Source organism: Ctenocephalides felis, unplaced genomic scaffold, assembly GCF_003426905.1.
Source record: "Ctenocephalides felis isolate EL2017-DRISC unplaced genomic scaffold, ASM342690v1 CF-g0.4_SCAFFOLD_01604, whole genome shotgun sequence".
NCBI lineage: Eukaryota > Metazoa > Arthropoda > Insecta > Siphonaptera > Pulicidae > Ctenocephalides > Ctenocephalides felis.
In genome coordinates, this window is record NW_020537758.1 from 6,724,271 (window position 1) to 6,738,218 (window position 13,948).

General features: G+C 26.4%; 1 protein-coding gene across 1 annotated transcript; it reads right to left on the reverse strand.

Annotated features, from left to right (window-relative positions):
• Positions 1-1,629: 1,629 nt before the first annotated feature.
• LOC113372955 (transcription factor MafB-like) lies at positions 1,630-2,787 on the reverse strand. Its single transcript, XM_026613285.1, has one exon. The coding sequence runs from the start codon at positions 2,785-2,787 to the stop codon at positions 1,735-1,737; it is 1,053 nt and encodes a 350-aa protein (XP_026469070.1). The 3' UTR covers positions 1,630-1,734.
• Between the last annotated feature and the right edge of the window lie 11,161 nt (positions 2,788-13,948).

Below are 13,948 nucleotides of genomic sequence, written 5' to 3' on the forward strand. Positions count from 1 at the left end.
TATGAGACCCCAAAATTTATTAATTAAAAATATTTTATAAAATTATTTTAATATTTTACACTAAGTTTTTTGCCTGCGAATTTGCAGAATGTCCTAATTTTATTTTTTATTACAATTTGTTGTAATTTTTGGGCCTAAACACGATTTTTTAATCTGAAATTTATTAAGCAAAATTATCTTTGAGGCTTCAATTAATATTATTTTTGAAACTATTAAGTCTTCATAATATTGTGAAAATTAAAAAATTTCTTTGGTTAAGATAGTGTTCTAAAATTTTGGAAAATTTTAGAATTGAAAAAAAAACTGATTTCAATTATTAGATTACTTTTGCATGATGAAGATTGTGCTGTGTGTAAAAGTTTGTAAAATATTTTTTAATTTCAAAATTATTGAAGGTATTAAAATTAAAAAAAATACATTATTATGTAATAAAAATTTAAATTTGCAGATTTTCAAACTTTCTTGATGTTGTAAGACAAAAAATTGCCTGACCTAAACTAGTTTTATAAAAGCGCGTCGTCATAAAACTTTATAAAAATATATAAATCTATATAAAACTATAAAGTAGACAATGAAGTTTATAAAATTTGCTAAATTTTTGTTAAAGATACAATATATTTATCTTGCATAGATAAAGAGATACAAAATTTCAAACATATCAACTTCACGTCGCACAAACTAGTTTTAGGAGAACGCGTCGTCATAAAACTTCAAAAAACTTCATAAAAATGTATGAAAGTGTATTAAAATAATTAAATATCAGAAAAGTTTATACAATTGTCTGTAAACTTTCAAAAGATACAACATATATATCTTGTATAGATAAAAAAATAAAAATATTCAAACATTTTCTCTTCGCGTCGCACAAACTAGTTTTATGAGAGCGCGCCGTTATAAAACTTCAAAAAACTTTATAAAAATATATAAAACTGTACTAATGTAATCAAAAATTATGAAAGTTTATTTAATTCTCTTTCAAAGATACAATAAGTTTATCTTGCACAGATAAAAAGATACAAAATACCAAATATATCCACTTCGCATCGCACAAACTAGGTGTACGAGAGCGCGTTGTTATAAAACCCCTAAAAACTTTATAAATATGTATAAAACTGTACTGATATAATTGAAAATTATAAAAGCTTATGTAATTCTCTAAATATCTTCCAAAGATACAATAAGTTTATCTCGTATAGATAAAAAGATAAAAATATCCAAACTAATTCAATTTGGATCGCATATACTTTGTTGCCAGGTATGCGCAAATATAAAATTCAAAAAACTTTATAAAAATGTGTAAAACGGTACTTAGGTACCCAAAAATTAAGAAAGATTATATAATTCTCTAAATATCTTCCTAAGATACAATATGTTTATCTTGTATAGATAAAAAGATAAAATTATTCAAGCAAATCCAATTTGAATCGCATATACTCTGTTGCTAGGTACGCGCAATTATATTTTTCAAAAATGTATTTAAAAATGTATAAAACTAGTTAAAACTTTTTAGAAATTAATAAATATTATAAAATTTTCTTAAAATCTCTCGAAGATACCATAAGTGTATCTTCAACCGTTACAAAGATATAAAGCCTCAAAGATAAAATTTGCTTACATCCTTCTTATGCGTCCAAATATACAATTATTACCAAAGTCTTCCCTAACCTCAATTTTTTCCTTTTCCCTTCAAAATCTTGATCCCCCAGGTTGCCAATTGCACGAGGCCCTTTGACGTCACAAATAGAACTCCGGACTATTATGCCCCGCATTCGCTCCGGGCATACCCCCTGCAGTTTCCTCGTTGGATGCTGCCAATCTCAAATTGGACGCCACTGTGTTCTGTTGCTGTTGCCTAAAAAGCTGCAACCTCTGCTTCAATCGATCGCATTCCTCCGAAACCCTTGCTAATTCATTCCTGACCCTTTGCAAATCGTTGTATAAAGTTCTGTTTGTGGTCTCCAAATCGTGTCTTTGTTGAAGGCGTTTGCTGCGGCAATTTTGGGCGTATCCACGATTTTTTAGGGTACGTCGTTTTTGTTTTAGGCGAACGATTTCTTCACGTGGACAACCGTGGAGACGTTTGTTGAGTTCACGGACTGATAAGGACATTAAAAGTTCGTCGTTTAAGGTGTCTTCTGTAGAGCAAGTTGAGTACCCGGAGCTTTGCTGGTTGCATCTGGGACTTAAGCCACTTTGAACACTGCACACGGATTGTGGGCGCATCTGGTTGTGCCCAATGTGACTCGGCACTATGTTCGAACCCTGGTACGGATCCAAAATCGGTGACTGCACCCCAAAGTTACCATAATCCCTCCGATGCTCCGTCCACTGCGGCCCTAAGGGTCTCAAATCCAAAGGCTGCTGTATCAACTCATTCCTATTAGGATACGGCAAATACCAAGTCCCTTCCGTATCCAACGAGTACCTTTCCGGAGGAGTCTCCGGAGGCGTAGAAGGATCATTAGCCAAAGCCATATTTAGCAAAACAGGCTGGGATAAATTCTGATTCTGATACTGGTGACTCCATGCCCAAGGGCGACCACCATTTTTCTGGTCAGTGACTTCTCTTTTGACATTCTCAGATGGTTCTAAATGATCCAGAACAAATTCGTGCACGTATTCATCAGCTAAAGTATCCTCCGGGTTGTTCTGGCTCCCGGAATCGCGCGGAGAAATCGATCCGGGATCTTGAGAAGGATTTGTTGATGGTTGAGGAAGATCTGCCGAAGCTCCTGACCTTGATTGAGATAGATGATGATCCATTTGGGTTGGTGGTAATGTCTGCATGGTTAATAGACACAGGATTTATAGGCTAACATAAGGGATAAGTAAAATTTGTACCAAATTTTGGGCTAAAATACTTCTTTGTCTATACAAAATTTTTGATCCAAAATGGCAACTAACCAATTTTTTGGTCTAACTTTAAGTCCAATAAATTTCACTTGACACCAATTGCCAAATTTGGATTAACCAATACACTTTTTGTCCAATCACAATCTAGTTGACACCAATTTTTAACACCAGAATTGATAGTTAATTTAAATCTGCAACTCCACTAAAATTTTAAATACAAATTTTTCCTATAAATATTGTCACACACATAACTAATTTTTAACCAACCTTTTATGTATGTTTTGTTACTAATTTTAGTTCAGATTTTAAACTAATTTTAGTTCATTTAACTTCTTAAATAATTTTAGTTTGTCACACAACTATATTTTAAGTGCAACCATTGCATTAGTAAAGATACACCCATTGTTACTAAATTTATTAAACTCTTTAGTTCAGTTAATTAGACATCAAAATAGTTTTTAGTTTCAAAAAATCCAATTATGCATAAACTATTCACTAATAGTTTATTATTTTGGAACTATAAATTATTCACTCATAGTATACAAAATTGTTATAAATAATGCCTAGAACTTGTTACTATTTTTATTTGGTAAAAGCAAACTATGTGGTTTACACTATAAATTATTTACTAATAGTTAACACCTTTTTACTAAAAATAGTTTATGAACCTTTAAAATGTTTATGAATAATTGTCAGAAATTCTAATGAATTTATTTACTACTAGTATAGTAATGATAAACATGATTAGTTTAAACTATGAAATATTAACTAATAGTTTAGGTAATTTATTACACTCACTTGTGTATATAAATATTGTTTATAAACTAGAAACTGTATTTGTTACTATTTTTTATTTTTAAATGCCAATCTGGACCTTTAAACTATAAATTAGTCACAAATAGTTTAAACAACCAATCACATGTAGAATTCATAAACACTTGTAAATAGTTTCTTTTGGTAAATTTAATCACTAAAAACTTGCAACACACTAGTCACTAATAGTTCAATCACAAATAATTTAGTGATATAAGTATTATTTTTTACTATTAGTTAAAACATATATTTATACACTTATTTGTCGACAAAAATTAATGTTAAAAATGTTTTTCATATAAATGTCTGCAAAAAAGGCTCCACAGTAATGTTTATATTATTTAGTGACACTATTAATCACTAAAAATAATTTTATAACAAATTGAACACTAATAGTTTAATCACAAGAGATGAAAATATTATTTTCACTGATTATACACAAATAAGTAAGTTTTAAAGGAGAAGTCTCCACTTTGGATAGTTTTTTGGTAATTTTAATCACTAATAGTTTAAACACACTTAAGATAGTTATATTTACTATTAGTTAAACAATTTTGTCTGCAAATAAAATCTGTCCTACAAAGTTTACAATATTTTGATTACAATTGATTTTTGTTACTTTAATCACTAAAAATAACACAGTTGATCACTAATAGTTTAATCACAAGTGATAATTAGATAGACATATTTATCTTTTAAAGGAGAAGTTTCCTTTTGATGTTTTTTGTAAATTTTAATCTTTTAATATAAATATTATTGTTACTTTTAGTTAGAATAGTGTTTTAGGAATGTCTACAAATAAAGTCTGTCCTGCAAAGTTAATAATATTCAGATGGTTTTTGTTATTTAATCACTAATAAATTAATCACAAGTGATATCACTATTATTCTCACTATAAGTTATAATAGTGTATACACTTTTTTGTCACTTAATGTGTATATTCAATTTATATTTTAAAGGAAAAATCTCCTCTTCAAGTTTAGAGACAATTTAGTGCTAAAAATATTACTTTTACTATAATAGTTTATATTTGTCAACACAAATATTTCTCCAAAGTCTCCACATTAGTGATTAGATAATTTTAATCACTCATAATTTAAGCACAAATAACAATAATATTTCAACTATTAGTGTATACACTATTTTTTAAATCCAAACATATACTTCATAACCAAACACAAATATTTAAAACCAATTTTTGTTTACACGTCTACACCGAGAACTCTTGCACAAATCCACCCTCCAAACCCGGATTTTTTTGCAATTTTTTTTAAAATTTGTTCACAAATCTATCATCTATTTTTAAATCTATCAATCTATGAATTTATCAATCTATCAATCTATTAATCTATCGATCTATCGATCTATCGACATGTTTTCTCCTCAAAATCCGCGAGAGGAATGAAACAGATCTAGTAGTGATATCGTATCTTATGTCCGGATTTTTGATAAAAGCGGGGATAGATCTGTTTCCGGGTGGAGCCACAATTTTGGGGCGTGGTTTTGGGGAAACTCGATTTGTTATTGGTGCCCCCAAGTAATTGAAACAGCCCCCAAGGGGAGCGATTGGTTGGGGAAAAGTATATCGATGTAGAAGTATATACAAATGTAGTTATATGTAGATATATAGATATATATATATATATATATATATATATATATATATATACAATAGTTTTAAAGCCCACATATTTTTTTAAAAATTATTTATCTTTTCTAACTAAAATTTAGTAATAATTTCAAATATTTACATTTCTTGGCCATGCTCTGCTGTGGCTATCATCAAAATCCGCCTGATCAAAATTTGAATACAATTTTAATTTTGGTTTTCAATTTTGTTATAAATATATATATATATATATATATATATATATATATATATGGCGTGGCTTTTACTAAAATTCACCAGAGTACAATTTGAATTTTTTTATTTTTTTTTTCAAATTTTTGTCTGTTGATGTAATTTTTCTACTGAAAGTTGTCGTTTTTAATATCTTTGCAATTTAATAAGAAATTAATTATACTTTTTAGCCTATCAGCCTATATAATTTAAATTTTAATTTAACATTTGGCAAGTTGCTCTCACAGACGTCAATATATGTATAAATTTATATAAATGTTTATAAACTTTCCAATTCTTTTTATTAATTTAAATTTTGAGGTGTAGAAAATAATATTTAAAATGTGAAGAGTATATGTATTATATTAAATATGTGTATATGTATGTATATATTTTAGCTATCCATCCTGCTGGCAAGTTGCACATAAATCACATATTTTAACGTTCAAGTCAAATTTATTTTAAAACAAATTTAATACTTAAATTTAATAACAGAACAGTTTAATTTGTTATCAAAATGGAAGTACGATTTTTTTATTCTGAATTTTAATAGAAACTAGCTGTAAGTGGAATTCTGTCTTAAGGCAATTAGGGCATCGTGCCTTAAGGCAAATTGCTGGAACTTCCCGTACCAAAAATTATTATTTTTTTTTAAAACGATTAACATTTTTGAAAAAAAATTACTTTGAAAAAATAAGATTTTTGAGAAACTATAAATTGGACAAAAAAATATTATTAAATTTATTTTGACATATTGTGGAAGATCTGAACTTTTTTTTTCAAAGCAATCGTACTGCTTTAACTACATAGGGACAAAATATAAAGCGCGTAAGCGCCGCGTCGCTGTCTAACGCATAAGCATTGGTATGGAACCGATAGGAATGTTAACAAAATGTATACTTATTGTTAAAATATCTATAAAATGTCTGATAATTTGATGTGCATATGTCTAATGATCATTTTTGACCGCCAAATGGCTCATTTTTTTACTTTTTCCTCTATATCTCCGAAACCGCTGGACCTACCTTCATGAAAGTTGTATCGATTCTTCATCTTGTCAATACAAATAAAATGTTTTTTGAATTATTAAAATCGGACGCTCCGTTCTCTTAAAAACTGAGTTACCGTTTTCGGAACTTTTTGCCCCGTATCTTTGGAACGGCTTGACCTGCCTTTGCCAAAAACTAATCAGCACGTCTCCTTATCAATACGGATCGAATGTTTTTTGAATTATTCAAATCGGTTGATCCGTGTTCCCGAAATCGTCGACGAAAATTTGTATCCGCACATACATACACACACATACATACATACATACACACACACACACACACATACACACACACACACACTCACACACACATACATCCATTTTTTCTAAGGTATGCCAAAATGTTCAGAAACCTCTGAAACGTAAAGATATATAAAAATTTTCATTTTCGATTTTTTTGCGATTACTATAACTTGCCCTACGGGAAGTTAAAAAATATTTTTTTGAAGAACAAGTCAAGCCTATTAGCAAGTTACTGAAAGATGTAAATAAATTATTCATTTTAGCGTCGTTCAACCGTTTTATTCGTGAAACCTTTTGATCAAATTTATTCAAATACTTCAAATTTTTATTCAAATATTTATGAAAACCAATGATAAATATAAATATATATTCATATATTTTACTGATGGCTAACCTGTTGGCAAGTTCCACATACTCCAAAAATTTAGAAAATAAATTTAAATGTATTTTTAAATTTAATTTATATAAATTTATATGGAAATCTAAAATTTATTAACAAAATACTTATATTTATAAAAATGTAAGCACAGTTTCTCAGTTCAAATTTTAGTAAGAAATTGATATATCATCTAACTATAGATTTTTAATCTATCATCCTATTGGCAAGTTGCTCACAGGCTTTAATATATACTTCATGAGCATCAAAATTTTAATTATACTTTTTATTCATAGAAGTTTTATTTACCAATTCATTACAATTCCCACTACATATTCAAATAATAATAAATAATAATACAGTAATGAAAATATATTTGTGATTAATATATACATTGAATTTTGCCTATCAAACTGTTGGCAAGTTGCTCATAAATGTTTTTAAAAATAATATTTTTAATTTTTGAAATTTATTCAAATAATTTATTTTTACTATTTAAGTATTATTATAAATAAATAAATTGATGCAAAAGTATTATTTTCATACACTTTAGCCTAACAGCCTGTTGGCGTGTATCACAAACTTGAAATATTTTAAAATTTATTTCAAATTTAATTTTTATTTGATTTTTTTCAAAAAACTTTATCAAGATGTATTTCGTATAGATATAGTTTTTCAATCCAGTAAGTAACAATTGTATGGTAACAATTTATTTAGATAGTTTTGGAACATAATAACTACCACTTTCACAAATTCAAGAGCTGGTCACGTATATTTAAAATAAATGTATTATGTACTCGTAGAGCTTTTATAATACTTATAAAACAAAAAGCTCGCAACATTATTTATACACAATTATAATATAGTTTTTCATAACATTTTATTTATATATAAATAATAATAATTTTTATTAAACAATATAAAAAAGTCAAACAAATTCCTTCGAGCTTTTAAAAGCTTGTACAAGATCGCTCCACCGTAAAAGCTCACTGCTTTTGTGAGAAAAAAGTATGAAACGAAAATTTTGTTATTCAATGCAAAATTGTGATAAAAGTAAATATGTTACATTGAATAATTGTAGATTTAAAAGTTATTTTATGAAATAATTTAGATGTGCATAGAAAAATACAGAATTTTTTTCAAATAAGTATATGTAAAAATACATAAGAAATTTAACTTGCAAATTTTTTGTTTTTTCGAAATAATTTGAAATCACTGAGACCAAATTTGATATCTTTTAATAATTTAATCAATTTTTTCTCAAAAAACGGTTGTACCCATATTTACATTAGTGATAGAATTTATGGACTTATAGCGTTACATTGTGATAGAATTCACGGCCTTGTCGAATATGTTTAAATATTATAGGCCTACTGAAAATGGTTTAAATATAAAAATGTATTAAATTATGAAATAATCACAGAACTTAAAGCTCTCCACATAATTTTTATCGTACGTTTTTAGAGTCCACGTCTCTGATCCGCACAGAGCTAAATGTATACTAGTATATATATATATATATATATATATATATATATATATATATTCGTGTACATTTCGGTCTGTGGGGTATTTTATAGCTGACGTAGTCGAAAAACGCAAACTGGGCTAACTGGGAAAATGGGGAGAATTGTTTGCTCATATCCGTTCGATATGAACTCTCTGATGGAACACTTCATAACACTTAATTTAATATTAGACACTTGCTAATTTATGCTAATATATATATATATATATATATATGTATATATATATATAGTCCTTAATTAATTTTCAAAATTCCTGATAAATCAATTAATCATCAATACTATTTATATAATCATTTTGCAAAAAATATTGTACTACCATTTTTTAAATAATTCTATCAACCATGCTTCAACCAACAAGTAGGCTATTATTCAAATAATCACAAAACTAAACAAAAATTTAGTTTACATAATTTTTTTTAAAAAATGCTTTTCCTTTTCTTTCAATTTTAAGTTTTTTGAACTCAGTCTCTTCCCCACGTGTCAGCACGGATGTAAATTCTAATCTAATCGCAAAAAAGGGTGAACGATCGATTAATTATCGGAATTATTTGAATAAAAATCGACAAACCAATAGTTTTGATCATAATTTACGATAAAACGACTTATTGCGAAATTTTAGCGATTGATAAAATAGAATTTGTTGCAAATGTTGCACATTTTTAGGTCGGCATGTCAAACTGTACTGGGAAATAGACGTGTAATTAATTCATATAATTATGTGTATATGTATGTAAATATATATGTATATGTGTATATATGCATATATGTGTATATATATATATATATACATATATATATATATAGTTTCGCAAGATATGATGCGATTAATGTCATTGCACTATTTATGGGTAAATCGAAATACAAGTTTTTGCAGTGCAAGCAAAAATTTTAACGCAATACTTTTTGTCGATAATATAATTATAAAAAACTCTTTAAACTACTGATTCTAATTTCCAAAAGTAGCTTAATATTATTTTTAATTTACAAAATTTTGATAATTCAAATTTTGCAATATTTGAATTAGTTATGTGCAATGTTGCGGAAAAAGTCTTGGTTCAAATTCTACGCATTTAAATTTTTTACAATTTGTTTTAATATAAAAAATTAATAGTAAACACAAAATATGTTTTTAAATAATACAATTTTAATAATAATGTAATAATATGTATAATAAATAATAAAAACTTTTTAAGTTTGGCAATTTTTTTTTCAAGTAAACAGTTTTATGCAAAAAACTTTTGTTAACAAATTTTAACAAATTACTCAATTTATTTATAATTCTAAATATACATTTTTCTGTAATGTTTTATAAATTTTTCATCAAAAATTCAGCCTTAGGTAATTGAAAACAATTTTTTCCAAAAAAACAGTTAAAAAATTCTTGCAAATCAATTATGTAAAAAAATAATACACGTTAGTATATATTACATTCATGAAAAAAATTATTACAAAACTTTCAAAAATTGTTTATTTTAGCTCAATATTCGTTCTAAATAAAATAAAAATATTTTCAAGATTTTTTACTATTTGAATTCGTGATGTGAAATTTTACTTGAAAAGTCTTGCATAATTTTCAATATATTTAATAAAATTGAAATATGAGTAATGTATATATTGAATAAAAACAAAATCAAACATGAAGTAATATATTGTAAAAATTTTCTCTGAAAATTATGAATTCCTCTATGAAATTTATTTTATAATTTCAAGATGCAGCTTTTCTGAAGATTGAACATATCTAGTTTTGAAACGTTGATAAAAAATATTTAATTTAGTATGCCTATTAATTGTTGTTAATTACTGTGTAATTATTATTGTGCATTTTTATTGAAATAAATATCCAAATAAAATATAAGCAAAATTGAATAAAAAAAATGTTGTTTTTTTAGAAAGATATTGGCCAATTTCTAGAGAGATCAGAATTTCTACAAAATTTTACTTAGAATAATTCAATAAGATATTTATTTATAGATATTAAATATTTATTTCTTTATTTATTTTACAAGCCGTCGATATAATAATATTATAATAAGGCTCAAGTCAATATTTTGCAGATTTAATATAATTTAATTAACTATTAACTATTTTATTACTCATTTATTTATTGTTTAATTTATTTACTATAAACTTATTTATATTTAGTTAATTTTAATTATTTTTAAATATAACTAGTTTCTTTGTTGCAAGTATTTTTTAAAAATTTAATAATAATTTTAATAAGCTTTATAATACTTTTATGCTATAATTATTTTATTTAACAAATTTTAGGTTATTTTATGATATTTTAACAAATTTAAGTGACGTATATTACTATTATTATTATTAAATGTAATTACAAAAGAAATTTGTAATTACAGGGCAATTGTTAGACAAATTATGACAACATTTTGGTAGTATGGACAAATACTTCGTTTATAAATAGTAGCGAACTTGAAATTATCTATTCTCATTTTTAGTACTTAAATAATTAATATAGATAAAAGTATATATATACATATATATATATATATGTATATAATTATAATTGTATATTATTTCGGTGTCATATTAGCTTTGGAGTGAAGCAACTGCGTTATCCTAAGGAAGGTGTTGTATTACAAAAACGAAACGTTGTGCTTGTCTAAGCAAAATCCCACACTCCATACAGAAAAGTTTATGACCTTCATCGGTGTCGGAGCACTTATATAAAAATAATTATAATTATATATACATATATATATATATATATATATATATATATATATTTTAGGGTGGTCCTTGATATAGATATTTTCGAATTTCCTTGCTCCCAAAAACTCAAATGGTTCCAAGTTGATAAAAAACAATTCTCTGAAAGCTTTAGTTCTTAATATTAACGTTTAGATAGAGCGCTATTCAATCAAAGTTTTGTATGGAAACAGCATAAAAAAATTTCAAAAACTTTGCAGAGCGTCGAATTTCCAATAAAAAATTTCTAGCCATTTCTAGTAGAGAATCTGCATTCATTTTTTTCCCTATATTATAAAAGTAAGTGTTGCATGAGAAAGCCATTGTATCGTTTAAAAATACATATTCATGGACTTTGGTTTTAAAATTCATTAATTTAGAACCTTTATGTACAATATTTTAAAATATGACATAATACAAATGTACGTCGAAACGTTTAATAAAATAACAATTATATCAAATGTATATCGATAATCCGGTAAGATTATATTTTTGTTATCTTTATCATTTTTTGTAAGTATTCAACGTGATTATTTATTCACATATCAAAATGATTTTATATAATGAATATAAAAGTCTTAAATGAATAAAACAAATGATATGAATCTAAAAGATTTAATAGTTGTTCCATCTATGTTTCACGCTTTAGCAAAGACTTGTACTATTGCATGAGCAATAGAGTCGTTAGTAAACTGTAATATTTTCAACTAGAGTTCAAAACATTTTGTGTAAAAAATAAAATCAAGCAGAGTGCTCTAAAATTTAACAGAGACTTCTAAAAATGAACAGAGATTTTTAAAATTAGACAAAGACTTTTAAAATTGAACTGAGTTCTCAAAAAACAATTTTTTTGCTAAAACAGAGTTCTAAAATTAAAATTTTAAAGATGTTTAAAATCAAAAAGACCTCTCTAAAATCTAATAAATCCAATGAAATCAAAGACACCATTCGAAAATTTATTAAGGCATATAATGTCAAATAGGATTCAATAAACAGAATTCTCTAAAATTGAACAGAGTGCTCCAAAATAGCACAAAGTGCTCCAAAACTGAAAAACTCAAACAAAGTGCAATAAAATCAAACAGAGTGCTCTAAAATTGAACAGGGACATTTAAAATTAAACAAAAAAACTAAAATCTAACAAGAGTCTTCTGAATTCAAACAGACTTCTCAAATGGGGCAAACTCCTCTAGAATCAAACACAGGTCTCCTTTAAAATTAAACAGAGTGTTCTAAAATGCAACAGAGTGCTCTACAATCAAACAGACACTTCTAAAATCAAGCAGACACTTCTAAAATCAAAAAAATACCTATAAAATCAAACAGAATTTTTTAAAATTAAACAGAGGCTTCCAAAATCAAATGGAGCCTCCGAAAATCACGAATCGAACATGCTTTTCTGAAATCGAACAAGTTCTTCTAAAATTGATCAGAAATTGAAATGAAATGAAATTTTGCATAGTCTCCGAAAATTGTGCATAGCCTCCTAAAAATCGTACATAGCCTTCTAAAAATCGTTCATAGTCTCCTAAAAACCGTACATAGCTTCCTAAAACCATACATAATCGCCCAAAATCGCACAAAGCCTTCTTAAATTTGTACAGAGCCTCCTAAAATCGTGCATAGCCTCCTAAAAATCGTTTATAGTCTCCTAAAAACCTAACATAACCTCCTGAAATTGTACATAGCCTACTAAAAATTGCACATTGCTTCCTAAAAATCGCTCATATCTAGTTTTTCCGTATCTAACTGAAAAATCGTACTTAGCCTCCAAAAATCATACATAGTCTCCTAAAAATCATATATAGCCTCCTAAAAATCATACATAGCCTCTTAAAAATAATACCTTGCTTTCTAAAATAGTACATAATCTCTTAGAAATCGTACATAGCCTTCTAAAAATCGTTAATAACCACCTTAAATCGTACATAGCTTCCTAAAAACCGTACATATTCTCCAAAAACAATCAATTAACAATTTTATTCATTTAACAATTTTAATGATGTTAATTAATTTTAACAACTTTAATGATTTTAATTAATTTTAACAATTTTAATGATTTTTATTAATTTCAACAATTTTAACAATTTTATTCATTCAACAGTTTTAATGATTCAATTAAATTTAACAATTTTAAATATTTTAAATAATTTTAACAATTTTAATGATTTTATTGAATTTTATTATTTTAATAATTTTATTTAATTCATATATTTTATTGAATTTTACTAACATAGCCTCCAAAAATCGTTCATAGCTTCTTAAAACATTACATAGCTTCCAAAAATAGTTCTTAGCCTCCTAAAAACCTATCATAGCCTTCTTAAATCGTACATAACGTCCTAAAAATCGTACATAGCCTCCTAAAAATCGTACTTAGTCTCCAAAAATCATACTTAGTCTCCTAAAAATCATACTTAGCCTCCTAAGATCGTACATAACGTTCAAAAAATTGCACATAGCCTCCTAAAATCAAGTAGAACTTCCAAATTCCTTCAAATAATAAAAACCTTAACATAATTTGTAACTTTCATTAT

What these genes read in the sequence shown, in the direction of transcription:
- LOC113372955 (XM_026613285.1), bottom strand. Translation starts at nt 2,787, where the DNA reads ATGCAGACATTACCACCAACCCAAATGGATCATCATCTATCTCAATCA.